The sequence below is a fragment of the Erpetoichthys calabaricus genome, chromosome 2, assembly GCF_900747795.2.
Source record: "Erpetoichthys calabaricus chromosome 2, fErpCal1.3, whole genome shotgun sequence".
In the NCBI taxonomy this organism is placed as follows: domain Eukaryota; kingdom Metazoa; phylum Chordata; class Cladistia; order Polypteriformes; family Polypteridae; genus Erpetoichthys; species Erpetoichthys calabaricus.
Window position 1 is genome coordinate 174,752,754 of NC_041395.2, and position 21,393 is coordinate 174,774,146.

The 21,393-nt window shown below is 38.4% G+C and overlaps 1 protein-coding gene across 3 annotated transcripts in view; it reads left to right on the plus strand.

Moving 5' to 3' along the window:
• The window catches only part of LOC114645187 (glypican-5-like), a 331,905-nt gene that overhangs the window by 120,903 nt on the left and 189,609 nt on the right, over window positions 1–21,393 (plus strand). For all 3 annotated transcript variants that reach the window (XM_051923637.1, XM_051923639.1, XM_051923638.1), the window contains exon 3: window positions 4,959–5,653. In XM_051923637.1, coding sequence (XP_051779597.1) covers window positions 4,959–5,653 — 695 coding nt within the window. The remainder of the gene's footprint in view (window positions 1–4,958; window positions 5,654–21,393) is intronic.

A 21,393-nucleotide genomic window follows, 5' to 3' on the forward strand; every position in this document is an offset into this window, starting at 1 on the left:
AATCCCCAATGACTTGATTACCATTCCACCTCTTTAATTATCTGCTGAATCTAACTGACTGAAAAGTTAAAGGTCCTACCACTTATCTGCAAAGCCATTCCTGGTTCTAGCATGTACAAGTAAGAATTTCACTATAATCTGTACATGCAACAATCTGATTATGGAAAAAGTATCATTATATTTACCATTTTATTGAACAATAACGGACTGCTAATATTTTCTGGGTGGAATATCATTCTCTGTCTCACACAGACCTAATGAGGCTGTCCTTACCCTTATCTCCAGTGGCCAAATAAAAAATTCAGAATAAAATTATACATGCACACTCCCGCTAGTTTATTCAAGAGTTCATCCTTCCATGCCATACCTCATGGATTTTTTGTAACAATGAAGACTGTTATCACAATAACTTTTATAGACTTATGTTTCTCTAATGTCATCTATCAAACTTGAAACAGAGTCAATGATCACTCCACCCTTAAGAAATTTACTTTGATAAAGATTTATACTACTTTTATTTACCAATAAATAGCTCAGATTCTCTTTCATCATGCCCTCCAAGATTTTGAATAAGTGGGATGTTAGTTTTACTGGTCTCTAACTGAAAGCATCAAATGGAATTTTACCAGGCTTTGGCTTTGGTATTACCAATGCTGCATTCAATGAGAAAGTTAACTGGCTTGTCTTGTAAACATGATTAAGAAAACTCTTAAGAATCTCCTGAAAATGTTACTAGTTACATGTGCCAACATGCAATAACTTAAAGTTCCTTCACAGGAGAAGTCTGACGCGTATGAGCAATAAACTGTTGAAATACAGACATTAAATAATGTATATCCATGGCACATTGACAACTACTCCAAGTTTCCAACACCCCTTGGTAATCCCTTCCAATCATAGTCCTGCATTGCTTAGACTGTAAAATTGAACTTTAATAAATAACCTGGCTAGCAGTTCAGGCTTTTTAGCTTCCATAATTGCCATCCCACCCTCATCAACAGTGGTGTTCTTTTCTCTTGTGAACCCCTATTTTCCTAATCATTTTCCATACCTCCCTCACGTGAGTGTCCCTCCCAATTTTACCACAGGATGACCTCCACTAAACTTTCTTCATAATTTACATTGGACCCTTTATACTTATCAGTCATATTGACTATATTTTTCCTCTCCAGGGATCTCATTTATACAACTTTATGAGGATTCAAGCATGAAAATATGCATATGTCCCCCAAAAAACTGATAAAACCTAGTGTACACACATTTCTATGCAATTTACCTTTATATACAGTATCACAATCAACTTGTAAATGTGCGTACATGAACATGACTCAAACCTTTCTTGGTTGCCACCCTGAAACAACCATATAGGGAGCATGATAATCAGCCTCATACATATTCAGCCATGATGCTGCAGAACTTCATTGACTGTGTGAATAAGGCGCTATATAAGCGTCCAACCCGGCACAGATTCACACTGAGGCACGTATAAATTGTACACAAATCCTTTTATTTTCTCTTCAGCCGTGGGGCATGTCTTCCCCGTGTCCCACAGGCCCAACACAGTCCCACAAGCACTTAACACAATCAACACAAATACATCTTTTTCTTCACCTGTGGGGCACATCTTCCCCGTGAACCCCACAGGTATAACACAGTCCCAAAGTACCTCTTTATAATGACAGCAATCCTTCCATTGGCACCACCACTCCTCTCAGGCACCTCGTCCTCTTCCTCCCGATTCTGGCCCCGAGTGGTGGTTGCTGGCTTCTTTTATGGCCCTCCCAGGAGTGCTCCTGTTGCTTGCTCACCTTTTCCCAATTGCACTCCCGTGTGGGCCCAATGATTAGACCAGCTGGGCTTAACTATCTCCGCCTCGCCCCCTGGCGGCCATCCCAGGTCCCCACAGGGTTGGAAAGAACTCCATCTCCCATGAAACCCTGTGGGAAACTGAGGCATCATCATTAACCAGGGATGCTGCCACCAAGAATCCTGGGGGAGGTATTGAGGAGTCCATGGCTGATCCCCCGTAATACAAGTAGAAGGGACGTCCTGGCCGGGCATGGACCCTGGCCGTCCTCCACAACTGGTAGAGCAGCCTCCCTTCTGATGCATTGAGTCTCATGCTGTGCTGTGCAATTGAGACCACTGCAATATTGTAGCACCTCTCTTCTGCATTCTAGAGGTCAGGGAAAGGTATAAGGCACCAATGTCTGAGCAGGTAGCCACTATTACCTGTCACATATAATGACATGATTAATGAATAGTACAGGTCATATAAAAAACAAAGAGTTCAGCTACTTATCTTACAAACCAGCCAGCCACCACATACAGTATTGTCACATCTGACAAAGCTACTTTGCCTCAAAATAAATGAATCATGGTTTGACCAAGGTTGCTGAGCCATCTTGGTACCACAAATAACCAGTGTGCTAATGGAATGTAACTGCTTATGGTTAACAAAAGCAGGTTCAGTCTCCATAGATGCCCTTAAGTGCTCTGATTATGTTAGGGAAATTGAACACTGCTACAAATTGCCGTTTGTGTTGGCAAAACCACATTAATTTCATGTACGTGCACCCACACCAAATGGAAAGTGGATGTAGACCTCCAAAAGAACAACAGACTGTTCTCATTTTAATAGAGGCAATGTATTTTATAGAGGCAATGAATCAAAGTCCATTGATAAACTGGAAAGTGTAGGTGGGACATATGCACACACACACTCAGGGGTACAGAGAACACTACAGAGCCAGGTTTCCTCAGCTGGATACAGGCTTGCAGCACCTGACATAAAGGATATTTCACATACTAAAAGAAGCAACCTTTTGCTAAATAAATAATTACACTGAGCATGTTTTATCATGGTAGGGTTCTAGGGGGTTACCCTTCTAGTCTTTGTACTACATGTACCTGAACAGAATGGCACAAATCCCAACTATAACCCTTATATGTTTACACATCCTTTTATATCTATAATCTTGGGCAACAAGCAAGAGTACTAAACCATGCAGGAGATAAGATTTTATACTTGTATTCACACGTAGATTAACTTAATGGTTTTTAATTGTGCCCAGAATATACTGTAAATAGAGTAAAATGACTATTGGCAAAATAATACTAACACAAGCTGAATCATCTTTCTAGGAGTCTTAAATATTCAATGTGCTTAGACTTACAAGTGACTCTCTTTCTTAATATTTTTATTGGTCTATGGTCTGGCATGATCTCTTCTCCAGCATGGCTTCAGTTTGGATAGAATAACAGAGACACAGCATGGCTCTGAATTTTAGCCAGGGCAGTGGTCCTTGGCATGCCTCTTAGACCAGTGGGGGTTTAGCGTATATTCCAATGATCCAGCTTTTCAGTCAAGTACCACTCAGCCTCTATTCCATTCCTAGCCAGAACTAATTTGCTTGTCCTTTCATCTTGGCCACCTGTATTACCACAGACCTGCCTAAGCCAGAAAGAAGCCGTTTATCTTTCATCTTTCACAAAAGTCACTTTATCTATTTGAATCATAAATGTACACAAGCAAGAACTGGCTCATGCAGCTTCCCTTTAAACATTATTATTTTCTTAATTAAAATAAAAAAGTATGTCTCAAACTTATCTGATAAAGACAATCTACTAAACATTATTATCATGTAAGCTAGGTAAAACCAATTTTTACTCTTCACTACATTTTAGGATCAGTTAAATCAATGAGGAAAGCAAATTACTTATTTTGAATGAAATCTGGCAGGGCTGTGCCCCACTGACCCTTAACGCATGACCAGTTATAAATACCACAAACCTGTTTAGATAGATAAATAAAATTTTTTGTCTCATGGGGGAAATTGTACTTTTCAATTTATTATGAACCATTGGTTAATATTTAGTCATGAGAAACTTACGCCAGTAGACATCTACAGACTTAAACGTCTAATACTTAACCAGTAAAACCTTGTAGCACCTCTGTGTAATAACCCATCAAATACAGCTTTAAATTCAGGCACTTCTTGTCCTGCATATGCTGCACCATGTTTCCCACCAGTTTCAGCATTTTGGCAGCACACCCTCTTCACAAGCTCCATATTCCCTTTCCTTTGAATTTGAAAAAATAAAACCAGGATTTCTGAGTATTATGTGAAAAAAGTCTTGGATATGTCTTTAAATCACATGAATCAATACTCAGAATATTTCAGGTAGCTTTTTATGAACACTTTATCTGTCTGTAGACTTGAGTTCATGACATAATATTACCTTCCTTCTCTCCTCATAAAAAAAAATATCTACAGTGTTTAAAACTTCAGATTAGCTTATCTGTTGGTCTACACACTGCACTTTCCGTCACTCCACAGTCTTAGTTCCAAAAATTTAAATAGTCATCTTAAACAGTTACTCTACAAAGGTCCAGTAAGCTTATTTTTCAAATACCATTAATATGCTACACTTTCACTTCCCTCATCCCATACATTTTAAAACAAGATGTGGTTTAACTGGTTTAAGAAGACAAAATTGTTTCACTAAACATGTGCTTTAGGCATATAGTATACTGACTCCAAATTTAACATGTGAAAACAACACTTAAATGAAGACAGCAAATTTTGCATGATGCCATTAATCCACCACAGTTCAATACCTGGCCTGGTTACTGTCCGCACATGTTGTAAATTTTAAACATAGCATTTGAATTCCATAAAACCCCTGGTTTGTATGAACCTTTATTTAATGTCATCTTTATGTCTCTATTATTACTCTGATATAGCAAAATATTATTTTTTCAGAAAAAAAACTTGAAACTGTACAATTAACACATCATAGCTTAGCTTTGGGAATGTGAGCAATAGTGTGCTTGGTTAATTTGTTAGTGCTTTGATTGTGGATGTCTGCAGTAGTAAACTGGTTTGGTTTACAAAGAGATCTGGATAATGCACAAGTAACAACAAAAATGACTTCTCTCCTTTTTTCTTCAACAGATGCCTTCCAGTCCCTGATCCAGTTTGCCAAGAATCACACCACATCTCTGTTTGAGACAGCATACCGGGCGATGGCCCATGAGGCGACTGGCCCTACAGCAGAATTCTTCACTGATATCTCTCTCTATATCTTCGGTTCTAACGGCTCAGTGGAAGCAGCTGTCCAGCATTTCTACAACAACATCTTTCCTTCAGTTTATAATCGGCTATTAAATCCAGGGATTACACAGCTCAGTATGGAGTTCACTGAGTGTCTACGTATGACCAGACCAAGTGTCAACCCTTTTGGGCCACACTCTCAAGCCTTGGCACAGAACTTGTCTCGTTCTCTCAATGCTGCAAGATCACTTAGTGAGGCTCTAAGCTTGGGGATGGAAGTGATAAATATCACGGAGCATGTGTCTTTCACACGTGACTGCATTCAGGGCTTAGTGAAGATGCACTACTGCTCACACTGCCAAGGCCTCACTCTTATTAAGCCCTGTGCCAACTACTGCCTAAATATAGTACAGGGCTGCTTTATGGGCTTAACAGAGCTTGATCAACCATGGCGTGACTACATCTTTTCCCTGAAGGAAGTTACCAATGTGATGGCTGGTGCGCATGACCTAGAGTTTGATCTCCTTGGAATTCAGAGCCAAATGAATGATTCTATTTTTTATGCTCTTCAGAATGGACCCCGGATAACTGCCACGGTGAGCTCCCCCTTACATTATATCAATATGGGCTTTGTAGTGATATAGAACCACTTTGTACAGTCGGGTGAGCACTACTGTATTGTCTGATATTAATCTATAAACCAACAAAAAGTAACAAAGTTCTTCTTTGGGGATTGGGGTGGAAGGCATTTCTTTTTTGCCTTTAATGATACAATTATGTGGCTTTCCTAATTGAATATTATCAAATTACATGACCTCCAGGACATGGTGTCCCTTGCCAAAAAACTACTTCTTCTATCCAGGGATGAAAGCAGACCTTATTTTGCAATATGGAAGTTTGAATTGTTGTGATCTCTGGGATGGTTTGAATGAAATTCCATTGTGAAATATGCTTGCTAAACAGCATACCATAATTTCAACACTCACAATGTCATTTAGAAAAAAAAACAAGCGTCTTAAATTCAGGCTATATGCAATAATAGTAGCTATTAAGGTTTGGATTGTATAAGACATTTCATTTTCCTCCTGGAACAGATAAAACCATTATAATGATAGGAAAAGAGAAACTTATAGAATACTAATGACATGCGTATAACGTGGAGTGATAATTTGAAACTCACAGCTAAATAATTGTGCAGGAGCAACCCATATGTGAACTAATAAAGATCAATGGAGAAAGGCTAGACAGAGATGGTGACAGTTCTGATTACATACGGCACAATCGCAATAGAAATCATTTAAAATAACAGAATAAAGAAGATTGCAATGGAAAATTGAAAGGAAACCAAAAGATGTTATTATACGTCCAGACAATAAAATAAAATAGTATACAAAATGTACATCATAATACATAAGACATAAATAAGTTATTGTGGACATTACATTTCAGTATTTTTATTTTTTTAGAAAATGATAACAGTTCTTTAAAATATTGTCGCGAATGGGTGTCTGAGCATCACCTTTCAGATTCTACTGATGTTTGCATGGGTGGGCTGTTATTAACTATAGCGTCTCTTTTTCCCACCGCCGCAAAGGGAGTAGAGCTACTATAACAGAGATGTTGCACTGCCTACCCACGCAGTTATTGCACCTGCTTTCTGTTGTTGTGCCCCCAAGTGCTTATTTAGGATTATTTTTTGTACTCTTGCATTAAGCGAGGTGGCCTGATTGGTCCCCCAACTTTTCCTATGGGCTCCTTTGCTCATTTAACCATTGACAATATATAATGTTCTAAGAAATCGTACAAAGTTCAATGCCCTGTTTATGAAAGAAAATATAAGAGATTGTTTTATTTATGCATAATTTAAACACAATATTGTTTAAAATGTACATAATTCCCAGCAATTATATTATTTTTTCAAGCAATGATAGCTGCATGGAGTGAAAGGATAAACGTTTGATTTTTGGATTCACTTACATAGCATTGATAATTGTTATGTTTGCCATTAAAGGAGACAAACTTTGAATAATGGAGGTGACCAGGAGAAGAATGTCAGTAAATACAAGCTAAAAGATTGTAACTGAGAATCCATCCTATCTGTCATCAAAGCCTACTCATAAATCAAAAATCAATGTCAAAGTCAAAATGGGGTCTATTAATACTAATAAAGAGCAAAGTAACAACCACACAGAGATTTCTTCTTGAATCATTCACAAACTAGGATGTGGAAAGGTCATCACAAGTGAATTTGTTTTTACCTGTTTCGTAAATTATATCAGGTGCTCCGACCTCCAAGGCCATGCCCCCAGCAACCAGGAGTGTGTTGCAACAACAGGATTAGTAAAATGGAGCTGTGCATAAAAAATTAAGATGGCACTGAAATAAGACACACATATCAAAAAAATTGTAACTCTGCGAAAAAAAAGTTTACAAATGTCAGAAATGAATTCTGTAATCCAAAAACCTATAACTGCATATAAAGATTAATATTGGTTCAGAAATATTCCTAAATATAATAGCAAAGAATACTAACATTAATAATAACTTTTCTTATGCATATGCACTAATCAGCCACAACATTATAAAACACGTGCCTAATATCGTGTAGGTCCCTCTCGTGCAAGCAGAACAGCACTGATCCATCAAGGAACGGACTCCACAAGACCTCTGAAGGTGTCCAGTGGTATCTGGCACCAAGACATTAGTAGCAGATCCTTTAAGTCCAGTAAGTTGTGAGGTGAGAGCTCTATGGATAGAACTTGTTTTTCTAGCACATCCCACAGATGCTCAATCGGATTGAGATCGGGTGAATTTGGAGGCCAAGTCAATGCCTTGAATTTTTTGTAATGCTCCTCGAACCATTCCTGAACAATTTTTGCAGTGTTGCAGGTCACTTTATCCTGCTGAAAGATGCCCCTGCCATCGGGAAATACTGCTGCCACAAAGGGGTGTATGTAGTCTGCAACAATGTTTAAGTAAGCATACATGTCAAAGTAACATCCATATGAATGCCAGGACCCAAGGTTTCCCAGCAGAATATTGGCCAGTGTATTACACTGCCTCCACTGGTTTGCCTTCTTCCCATAGTGCAACCTGCTGCCATCTTTTCCCAGTGTAAATGACACTCATGCAACCTAGCTGTCCACATGATTTATAAGAAAATATGATTCATCAGACTAGGTCACCTCATTGCTCCATGGTCCTGTTCTGCTGCTCATACCCATTATAGGTACTTTTAATGCTGGACCAAAAGCCCTGGGTCATTGTGTGGTGTTTTCATGTTCTTATTGTGTCTGCATAGGTTTTTTGGTGCACTCCAGTTTCCTCCACATTTCTTAGAAGTATGCATTAGGTAAATGATGTCAGTGTCAGTGTATGTGTGTGTGCTCTTTTATAGACTGGAGTCCACTCCAAGGCTTTTTCTTGCTGTGCACCTAGTGCCACTTGGAAAGGTTCTACATCATAATGACAGTGTTCAGGATTAAGCAAGTTGAAAAAGGTTGTAGGGAATTCAATTTAATTTGCAGCTGATTTGATTTGTTTTCTTGTTTAATCTTCAGTCCAGATTATGATGGCTGTTTTCATTTTATCATACACTTGAGACACTGTCTTCACAGTTTTCCGTGGACCAGCAGTAAAATATCTGCAAATATATTTTTCCATTTTATAAATGCTCTGTACTCATTCATATTATATGTATAGGTCACACATGCAAAGGAATGTCCTGCATTTATCTGATATAGAAGTGACCCTTTCTCCACAAAAGTTATCATCTTCCTGGCCTTTTTAGCTATACTTGAAAATTCACAGGTAACAGCCAGGCAAAAAAACACCACCAAATGCAGAGTGCAACCAAATGCTAGAAAGCATATAGGCAGAGTACAAATAGAGTTATTTATTTTAGGCTAATCCACAAATATGCAAAACTACAAAAAGCAAGGGATGACTGCATGTATATGAAACATAAATAAATTCAAGATTAATAAAGGGTACAGGTGGCACTTGAACCATGATGCTGCTGATTTGTTTGGACATGCTACCATCTGCAATGTTCTAAGATGGCTGTTTCTGACTATTAAACTGAAAACCTCATCAGTTTCCTCTGAAAATATTTTCACAAGTAAATTACCTTTTCATGAAGGTGAATTTTTCTATGTGCAAAGGCCATGAGATTGATCCATTAATGGAATCCACTTTTCCTTAGGTTGCCTGCAAATAGAGAAGTTTTTTTTTTTGTCAGTCAGGCAGTAAGTCAACATGGAGTATATAATTTTATACATGCACACACACACACACGTAGTTTAAATATATTGTAATCTGAAAAAATAAGATGAAAACATAAAAAGGTTTTGGGTACAAGTTGACAACCTGTACTGATGCTGAATGGATGAGAAAAGGAAAAGAAAAAGGCCCTTGAGAGTTCAAAACACTCAGCATCAGCCAAAACAACAATGGAAAGGTGATGGACTGATCCTTCCACTTTAAGGAGTGGATCTCACATGAATTGCAGCTTCCAGAGGCTTTGAGAATTTATTGTCCCATTAGGGGTGGAGTTTGGTATCAGAAGCAGGAGGCAGGTCAGTTATCCTTTTGTTGACGAGTGTCAGAGTTGGAGATAGAGGAGGACATGATGTTACTGAGAGCACCCCTCTCTGTTTGGTGTGAAATTGCCTACCTTTTCAAAGCTTCTAAGATGTTTCCTAAGTACAGTGTAAGAGACAGAGAGAGCCAGAGACACAATGAGTTTCAGGGCACCTGAAGGCCAACCGTCTATAACTGAATTGGAAAAAAAAACCTTGTGTAAATGACATTGCAAAAATACATCTTTTTATATGGGAGTCTTACAGACACTGTTCAAAATTGGTGATGCTTTTGCTTTTGAGTAGTTCTGGGCAGAAGAAGCAGGACCAGGTGGACGAACACCAGAAGTGACATAATTGGTGTTGAAGCCGTCAGTCTTCCGGTGTGCAGAGGAGGAAGAGAAAGCATTGGTATACAGCGGCAACCCATGGAATGGTGGGGAATTACCATCAATCAAGCTCATAAGCTGTCCCTTGTGTGCACGTTTGGAGACAACAGGTACCTGACAGTATATATACAGTAGATGCATACAGTATATAGATAGATTTATATATATATATATGTGCAAATTAAATACAAGAGAACCAAAGAAAAGCTGGCCAATGTGCCACCCTGTTTACTGCCAGTTTCTAAAAAGATTATCCAAAATGAGCATATAGTGATGCAACAGAACTAAGGTGGCTGCCTTCCTAGCTTCTGTGGCTTGTCAAATAAGTTGGGTATCTCAAGCAAGTCTGCGTCAGCTGTCAATACTCTGGGATCCAGAGTAAGGAGGTGAAGAATAAAGCTTGCCAGGATTAGACGAGGCAGACTGAGAGAGAAGGAAAAGGGAAGAAGAGAGAAGATAAGACATTGGTGTGTGCCGTGTTTATGATGTTTAGAACTGTGCTGTGTAAGTGGAAAATGGGGAAGGCATTTCCCACAAGGAAAAATTAAAAAAATAAAAATGTGTGTGCTGAACTTGTGTCCTACATCTGTCTGTGTCCTGGGGCTGAACTGAGAGAAGGAAAGAAGACAGTGTTAGTGACAGTGCCCCCTCTCATTACATGGTGGACCTGTTTATATTCACAGAGCCAGGAGGATGACCCCTAAACGAGAATGGTAAACCGGAAGGCACGGACCCAGGTACACGGCGATGGACGCAGGAGACATAGTGCGCAGGCGCCTACAGCGCGCGTCTCATAAACCGCAAGCGAATTCTGATCCACCGCGAACAAAGGAGTCACGGCTCAAAAACGAAAGAGCTCAACTAACGAAGGAGTCACGGCTCAAAAATGAAATAGCTCAACTAACGCCACACAGAAAAGAGGATTCTGCACTGCACCCCAGAGTCAAACGGAACACACTACGGGGTCCGCAAAGGTCCACAAAGATATTACGGAAGGCGCGAGAAAGTACGAAAGGCGCAGGCGCCTACAACGCGCTTCTGAACTAAACGTCCACACTACACAGCATGGTCCGGGTAATAAGAATAAACGAACTTTCCGTATTAAACGTACGGCATCCTCACACGTCCAAACCATATAGCATATGTGAATCAAATTACAGTGATGCATTATTAACAGTACAACCACAGAAAACGCTCCGTATTAACAGTAAGTGCAATTATCCATATTACTAACGGTAGACAACGGATAACTAATGGAGTCACGGTCATGGCTCCGGCTCCAAAACGAAACTTTTCAACTAACAGACCCGCTAAACAATTCCGCCAATTAGCTGACAACGCATTCTGTAATGCGTCCACTATTGATGAACATTCATTAGGATTAATGAATATCATTTGCTGTCATTGTCATTCACTTAACTTCCCTGAAGAAACAACTGACAATACAACTAATGAGTTTACACGTTGTTGTCAAATGGGTCAGGTTAGACTGCCTCCTTTAGATGAACATCCTGAATATCTATGGATGTTTCTAACTAACAATGTACCCGAAAGTAAAAACTTTATGGACTGCATTAGATCCTACAATAGTTCATTTGCTTTTGCATCTACCGGGGTAAATATCAGGCCACCAGCTGGCAATGGCCCATACTGCTTTCGCGTATGTGGACAAATATTACATCGGTTTGGAACAGTGCACCCTGAGCCAAATCACGAACGCAAATATGCACAGATCTACGTGTTAGATCCAGATGACGCAATCTATCAACGATGGAACCAATATATCTCATACATTCATCAATGTATTTCAGGTTACCCAACACCGGGGGTTGGCGAGCGAAGCGAGCAGGGGGTGGAGCCCCCTTGTATATCTATAAATTGAAAGAACTGGAGCCCCACACAGAACCCTGTTTTTTGAGGCTGGAGATATGTTTGTGATGCTGTGCCGACAGCAGCTTCAACAGAAATTCTTTAATTTGATTTAAGTTCCTGCCTGGTCAGTGTTCCTTTCAACACTCATACAGGTCATTACTCATATTTTAAAGGCACATTGGTGGACGGACCTAAATTGCTGCTACTTTTCCTCTGCTGCTGATGGAAATAGGCTTCTGGTATTTTGGCTCCACCGCTCCTGTGTTCCATTTATTTTGTTGCCCCTAAAATCAATGCAGTGCCTTTTTTAACTCTTATGAATTTATATGAATGGACAGTAGCCTATATGTTTGTGACTGTTCAAGTTACAGTATCTGTTACTTATATATTTTAAGGTACTCATTGGTATCTTAGAAATATTTACAAAACAAATAAATTAAAGTTGAGTACTCAAAGTTAAAACAAATTATATGCTGAAATATCATTTTTTAATATTCTGGTTTAATACACCACATGTATAAGCCACTATCACTTTTTGATAATTTCATTTTTGAATCAAACATTTTCACTTCTTCTCCCAGTCAGTGCTTTCTAGATTGCAGTGACCAGTGTAGTGGTAAATTCTTTACATTTGGGGGTTACAGAATACAGCGTTACTTAAGTTTTAATAACAACCCTACTTTTTATATTCAGCATTTAGTAACTTATTTATATCCACTTAGCCACCCTCATTTTGAACCTCCTATTCAGATTGTCCTGGCAGTGGCAGATGCAAGGCTGGGATCAACCATGTTAGGATTTTATGGCATGCAAAATTTGATCACACATTCACAGAACAAGCGCATATCAGAGCAAATTAGTTGCCCATTAATGAGGAATGAAGGAAGGGAAAAATCTGACAAACAAAGTGGACAGGGAAACTAACAGTGGAATTGTAAAAATATCGTGCTTACTACCGCATGTTCACCTTTTTACACATAAGAGATATAACTGGTGCTTTTTATTATTTAGTGGTCATAAGTAGCTATAGCAGCAATATGAGAAAAACCGAAATTGACCAGAAGAGACAAAGCCACATATTTGAACTGGCGAAATCATATATTTTTGTTCAGTTCATTAATATTTATTCTGATCACAGTATGTATCATTAGAAGAGGATTTGAATATTTAATGTATATGTAATTTAGAGGGAATACCACATTTTTAATTAAAATTAAAAAAGCTTTCAAAATAATTATTTGGAACATTTCCATGTGTGTCTCGTATTGAGTGGTTTTTCAGGAGTGTTATTTACTGTGTATTATATTTCTGTTTTGTGTCCAAATCTAGCCAATCCAATGAAGCAAAAACCCAAGAACAAGCTTGAAACTGAACACAAATGCTGAACATCCACACCAAATTTAAAATGACCTCAAAGACATTTACAATTTTGCTTCAAAAATGGATGCCAAGTATACCACAACCAAACCTGCAAAACAGATGCAGCGCATGTTGAGCTTTAACTATCCATGAAATGCAGGTTTAACTGTGCCACTGGTTATACAGCTAAAAATGGAGTTGGTGGCATTCAGTTCTAAGATTGTATAAAAAGTACTTGAGTTTTGTTCCCTACGTAAAGACCTTGTAAATTTGGAATTTTTTTTTGAATTTCTCTATTTAGATAAGCTCATTCTTGTTTTCTGTCCAGTTGTCTTGGTGAGGTGGTAAAAGACCAAATGTTCCTGGGAAATGTCAAGGTGCTACCAATGCAATCTGAGAGACAGAATTCCTCCTGCATGTCTTAGATCTGCCAAGTACGTTTCTGGCAGAAGGGGACCAGGAGGCATCCCCATTAGATGTGAAACTACCTTCACTGATTAGTGTCAAACTGAAGTGGAAGCATCTCTGCTTCACAGTGACGTGCGGTGAGGTTCATGGCTGGTGAGGTGCTGACTCCTTCAGAGTGAGATTTACAAATATATGAACTCCAAAGAGTAGCTTATTCACTATTTAATAGGCAGCATGCTCATTGACTACTGGTTATGTTTCATATCTCATCAACATTCTTTACACAAACACATAGGTAAGGTACATACTGTACTTGGCTAAAAAAGAATGTTACATTCATAGCTGTGAGAGAAAGCAGAGAGAGCACATTTGCTTCTCTCCCTCCATGTGTTCTAAATTTGCTGTTGCAATTCCACAACTCATGCTCATTCAATACAAATGAAAGAATAGAGTGGTGTAAAAAAACGGATTTCAATTTTGACCTTAATTGAAATATTTAGTTGTTTTTAAAAGCTTTTAATTCAAATGCTTTAATCAATTTTAATACAGACTGTTCAACAAAAGGATAACAAGAAAAACAAAAGAATATTTTATTTAAGGTCAAAATTTATTTTTTAAATATTGGATTGTTTTTTACTTAGTCTGATCCCATTTTTTATAAAATTTATTTGTAAATGAAGTCCATGCGTCTATCATTCTCCACGAAAATCTCCGTCACTCTCTTGTAAAAGTCCTCTTTATTTTCCTTTAGTTTTAAAAATCTTAATCTTCCATTTTTGCAGTCAGAACAAAAAAATAAAAATAAACAGACTGCTGCAGTGCACTTGACTTTCTGATATTGTTAACTTATTGGTACCCAGATCAATTGCGTAGAAGAACAGTAGCAACACGCACTTGTTGGGTTCACATGCGCCCCCTTCAGTGCGGCACGGTACTGTCGGCCTCACCTTGTGTCTTTTCACTGCGGCTTTAAGTCCGATCAGCAGGACTAAATATGTCACACACATTTATTAAAGATATTATACAGACTGTGGAAAGTCAGGGTGTATAATAAACGTGTCTGCATACATTATATTGGCGACATACAGAGCAACAGGCATGCGCCAATTGCATGCATCAACCCAGTGTATGAGGGAGAGCGCAGTCTGAGGTGAGGTGAGGCTCGTTGCTGCCGCACCTCGCATTTCTCCCCTGTATCTGAACAGGAAATGTGAAAATTTAGCAATTTTCACTATAAAAATGATAACAATTATTGGAATCATACAGAAAATAAATTTATAGCAGACCAGTGACACATTTATTTTATGTTATAATTATTAGTTTTTTTACTTTTATGATGACAGGTGAGGCTCTGCCTCCCCTGCATCCCATGATTGCACATCCCTGCTGCTTCAAGATCCTTTTGGATTTTAGACTGGCTTACTGTTACACCTTTACATGATGGATAAAGTTGTGTTGGACATATATCTTCTCAGCCATCTCTACAAATAATCTAATTCATTGCCAAATGAGGCTAAAAACATTATATCTGAGCTGTCAAGAAGCAGCTCCCATCTCAAGCTGGGTGCTCTCAACATCTTGTCTGTGTCTTGATATGCTCTTGAACGTAGGGTAAAGTAGACTCTCACCAGTAGTGGACTATACTCGCTGTAAACAGATTACACATTGGATTACACATCCAATAATGCAGCACAACTCACACTTTCAACTATAGTAACTGTTTGGGACATAACAGTAGTCCTAGAACACAATAATCCTATAGTGCCTCCTGTAAGATAGCCCGCAGTGCATTCTTGAGTCTTCTTTAGGTGTATTGTCATGACTCCTGAAGTAGCAATGTAATGATAAAGAGATGGTCTAGATGGTCTAGGATGTTTTTTTCTGCTTATTTATTTTTAAAGATGACCTTCAACCCAATTCACACTTCTGACACCCCTGGGAGATACATTAATGAATGAACTCTAACAATATAAAGTGCCTCATCAGTTTTTCAATTGGATCTAATCCAGTTTTGCCATTGTGGTGCTTCTCGGTCATAGCAGCAACATCGTTCATTTAAAATGGGACCACCCTTACCAAAGGTTTACTGCTTCCTCTGTGAATGGTATGTTTGCTTGGTGTTTCTTCTGCCTCTTAAAAATATTTACAGTCAAAGGTTAAGGTTCACTCACTCTTGGTGAGAACGGCTGTGTGTTTGTCCTAATTCATTTAATCACTAAGTTTTGATGCTTGCTTGCAAAAAGCTATGTCAAATCTGGAGACACTTGGTTAATATTTAATTAAAAGCCATCTAGTCCTAAATTGGGAATAATAAAGTGTATCTAATCTAATCCAATCTAATCTAATCTAATCTAATCTATTTTCAACTGCTCAGATACCAACTACCTTGCAGCCATTGCTCCTTAGGGCCTACTCCACCTGATGAAGTCTTAAACAGAGTCAGTCCAGATCACCTACCCTAAATTGGGAAAGCACGTCTTCTATAAGTGTTTCATTAGCTCTGTCTGAAAAAAAAAACATTTGATGGGTATTCTCTGGATACCTTCAGTAGCTACTGGTCAGAACTGTTTGTCTAACCGATGTCATTTGAGTCAATTCAAAAAGGAAGTGGTCATCAATTTACATTTTTTCATAGTTTTTTACTTAGGGTCTCATATTAGTTAGTTAGTTGACACAGCTATGGCATATAGCAGTTAGTGGGCTGTACCCTTTTGAGCACCACACCTTCTATTTCAAAGAAAGCATATACTGTACATGCAAACAGCAATCCAAGTTTTCCTCTTTGAAACTTGAATTTGTATTAAAGTAACTTTCTCATTAACTGGTACAAACACCAAATTTATAGTACCCATCTGAATGCTTATGAGTATCCCAACAAATATTTATGTCATCAAACTGAGGAAAAAGGAGAAACCCTCAGTAAAAGGTTCTGATTCCAAAGATAATGTGACATACAGAGTTAAGCCAAATGGTATCTAGGTGGTACTTTTCAGCCTTCCACACAAACTCCAGCTCTTTCGCCACTAGTGAAGTAATATCCCATGGCCCAAGAGGAATCAGTGTGGGTTTATGCATGAGTGTGCACTGCAATGGAATGATGACAAATCCAGAGTCAGTTCTGTCCTTGTACCCTATGGTGCTTGAGTAGGCATCAGTTCTCCACACTCCTGAAGTGGACAAATGGGTGAGGAGTTATCTTATTGTAATGGCATGCACAATGCAAGAACTAACACCAAGCAGATGATACCAAGAGAGGTGGATTGGTAGATAATCTAGAATCTGTTGAATCATTACAGAGGGACTTGCACAGCATACAGGCTTGGGCAGGTTTCTGGCAGAAGAATTGAATGTAACTAAATGTGAAGTATTATACGTAGGAAGTAAAAATGTTAGATTTGAATACACAATGGGAGGTGTGAAAAATTAAAGTACACTCTTATGATAAGAAATTAGGAGAGTGGACTCATCAGTATCAACTGCCAGACAGTGTTCAAAAGCCATTAAGAAGGCTAATGGAATGTTAGTTTATACAGCACAATGTGTCCAGTACAAGTCCAAGAAGGTTATGCTCAAGCTTTACAACACACTGGTGAGGCCTCATATGGAGTACTGTGTGCAGTTTTGGTCTCCAGGCTACAAAAAGGACATAGCAATGCTGGAAAGAGTTCAGAGAAGAGCTGCTTGGCTGATTAAAGGACTACTGGAGATGAATTATGAGGAAAGATTAAACGAGCTGAGCCAAAGAGAGATTAAGAGGAGACATGAATAATGTGTTTAAAATGCTGAATGTCCAGCTCTTACCTAGATTGTTATAATTTTTTAATTCCTAAAGTTCTAACATAGTACAGAGCACCAGTCCAACGTATTGCATACTCATAAATTGACATAAACGAGACAATTTAGAGTCAATCAATTAAGATAGTTTAAAGTACACTTTTTTAGGGAAGAAAACAGCATTACCTTGGGGAAAAAAAACATGCACATATTGGGAATACATGACAGTTGTACCAAGACAGTTTCCCAGAATTTCCCAGTGGAAACACCTGCTAGTCATTTTCTTTCATATTTTTTTTCTTGTTATTTATTATTTTGTTACTATTCATGACACCATCTTATTTCTTGTTTTGGCATGGTCGCTGCCATTTTTGATCATTGCTTGCTAATTGTGGTTGCTGTGATAATTTGATTTTGCTTAGTGTTTCTTGCTATGAAGTTCAGTTCTTTCTGACTGTTTTGTCTTTCTCACCTTTAAGTGTTATTAAATCACAATTGTTCCTGCTTCTTCTCTTTCCTGGTTATTTTTCTTTTTCTGCTTATCCACTGGCCACGTATCTATTCACAAGGTGTTCATAATACCTTCAGGAGGTGCTGTCTGTGCTTTTTGCATTATATTAGGCTAGTGAAACATATGGACCTACGGTGCTAAAACAAAAGGCAAATGAAGGATCTGTCAACACTTTTTACATTTTCTAGTTACTTCTTACAGTTCCTCTAGAAATGATAATGCATTTTATTACTTCTGGTGTCTCATCTACAGCAAGCAGAACTTTCATGTTTTGGCAACACGTTCATTTGTTTTCACTGTTAAAAAATATAGTTTGACATTGATCGCATTGCTGATGTAACTTTGTAAAGCAGTGGTCTTCAAAGAAACATCAATGTAAGGATGCAATGCTTCCATATGTTCAGAAATGTCAACTATTTGACTACAGTTTCTGTCTCTGGAGCATTCTTGCTCTCTGTGTCCTGGATTTAGCCTTCCCTGCCTATGAGCCATCGTGTTTAGCTGCTGCTAAACTGCCCAATATATTTATCACAATAAACTTTTCTATCCACCATTACAGTGGCTACTAGGTTGCTACAACCTATAGTTTTTTGAATCTATAGAACATATTAAGCTATATTCAGGACTACTTCTTGTCTTTGTGCTTCAGTGTCTTGGCTGCTTCTTATTTCTTTTTCTTTGTCATTTAAACACCTTCTGCAGTGTGCTTGATGTTCAGCAAATATCTCTGTTCTTCTTTTTCTTTCTGCCATTATGGTGGATATCACTTCATTTCTCAATCACTTAGCCACAAACACATAACCACAGGCCATTTTGCTGTCTTTTGTGGCCACAAGGTTGCCACTACTTAAAATCTTGTATTAAAGATTACTTTTAGCTTCTGTATGTGTTCAGCATCTTGTCTTCTTATTCTTTCTCATTCTTGGTTATGTAATTGCCTTTTGTAATGTGCTTGATGCTCTGCAGATGCTGCTGCTGTTCTTATTTTCTATCTGCCATTATGGTGGTTATCACTTGGTGTCTTGATCAGTTTTCCATAGGTCGAAATTTAACATTTTATTAAAGAAAGAAATGTCCTCCAACAGGACAATTCAGTAATCAGGCAGGAGAAAAGCTGTTTGTTGTATCTTTTAATTACTCCTCAGAAAAATGCCTTGGAGGGAGCATTCTTCAGAAGCAGTCCGTTACAGCATGGTCAGAATGGTCAGAGAAACAAAGAATAGAGGTTCATTTTATAAACTGTTGAATTTACATACAGTGTCAATCAATGCATACATTTTATGCTGATTTGTCCTTTGGTTTACACCAAAATGATTTAAATAAAATAAAAGTCTATTATATTATATTCTGGTTCTTCTTATACCTTTTGAGATGAGCCACCACTCTTCAAATTTATGTGCATATAACAACTGTCCATTCTAGTTTATAGGACATCTGCTGATTTCTTAGTCATCTCATAGTCATCCTCCAGTACATTTTGTAAATTACATCAGCCTTTCTTCTGGTACATTCTTTATTTACTTGACCATCTCAGTATTTTTCCTAAGCCAATTCTTATATTTCAGTGCACATTTTGTTGTTCACATGACCTTTATCTCGTTTCGGACATTTATGAACTCTTTATGTTATTTCTTAAAGATGAATGCTATGTTACCCTAAAATTATTCTTCCACACTCCACCTATAATTATTTGAATATCAAGAACCTACCAGGTCATAAGCTTTTCATTAACAACAGGATTATGGTTCTAGCCCCATTAGTTCATAAGTAATTGCGTGACAGACAGGCACACCTTAGCATGTTATATTTATAGATCATATTATAAAGACTTCCCTTGAATTGCAGAGAAAATTTGTTCCTGAAAATACCTTTGTGAGTTGAATTTTCCTAACACAAACGTGTACTTACCATTTTAAATGGAATCAATATGTAAGCATTCCCAAGCCTGCTGTCCCCCATTTTTTACTCATATAATATCAAAATACTTGAAAATTGACAGAATTTGTTAATTGAAATTCAACATCAAATATAAATACTGCTTAGGAAACCTGTTCATATGTTCTATGTTTCACATTCAAAGGAATGGTCTTTCTATTGTCACAGGAGGCTGGGGGGGCAGACCCAGCCAGGATGCCTGGAAGGACTGGGAGGTGGTTTATTCGTTCCCTGGGCCACGAGGGGGCAACTGCCCTAGATAAAGAAGGGACCACGGGGATGGAGCCAGGAGGCTCAAACCCAGTGGAGCCCGTGGCCACCACCAGGGGGCACCCCGAGCATCATAGAGCCTGGGAAACCTGCACTTCCGCCACACCTGGGCAGGTAGAAGAAGGACCTTCCAGAAACACTTGGAGTGCTTCCGCCACACCAGGAAGTGCTACCAGAAGAACATCAGCAAGCACCTGGAGCACATTCACGGGGAAGACGTGCCCTCCAGCTGAAGAAAATAAAGTCTGTGTTGTGTTTTTACATGTGCCTCTGTGTGACTGTGACTTTATTTGCTCCATCCCCGTGGTCCCTTCTTTATCCAGGGCGGTTGCCCCCTTGTGGCCCAGGGAACGAATAAACCACCTCCCGGTCCTTCCAAGTGTCCCGGCTTGGTCTGCCGCCCAGCCTCCTGTGACACTATCTTTCTTAGGCTTTTGTAATTCTTTCATGATGTTTTTTTGCAGCCATGATACCCAAGATATTGCAAGAAACAAGTATGCAACACATGTGACAAACATAAAGCAGTAATATTATTTTATCCATATAAAATGTTTTTATGATTGCTTTGTCCAGTCCATGGTTGTAAAAAGTCAGCACCTATTCTGTCAATATGAGGTTCAAGAAAACGATCATTGCTGGATTATTTTATGTTCCTAAGTATAAGAAAAATTCTGGTGCCAATAGGACACTCAGGTCAACAAAATTCATCAACTTGCCTAATTTTAACAAAATTTTGTTGAGCTGCTTATCTGTTAGGTTTCTTAAGAGCTTCTATTAACTACAATGCTACTAAAGTGACCTGTGGGTGGCTCAACATAAGCAGAAGGGACAAAAGTGAGCTGACAAGCGAGTGGTGGGAAAAGTGATCAGTGATGGCTAAACCATAATTGAGTAAGTGCCAGTGCAGTTCAAGCTTATACATATATTATTTGCACATTAGAGCTCTGCACTGGACTGTTTTTAAATCCTATTCCCAAAGATATCCTGATGGCTTCTGACTTTCTGCATAGTAACTTAAAATTTGTTAGTAGAGGGTTAATCATTGCAAAATTAAAATCATTCATGCACACATAATGCAAGGGGAAACAATATACATAAATAGTGAAAAAATGTTAAACCATTCAAATTAAAGGTAAATGTACTGTTCATTTAACAGTGTCACATTATGTACAATTTCTCAGAAAGAGTATAGATGCGGGACCCATTCATTTTTCGGTATTACCTGATGTAGACAGTGG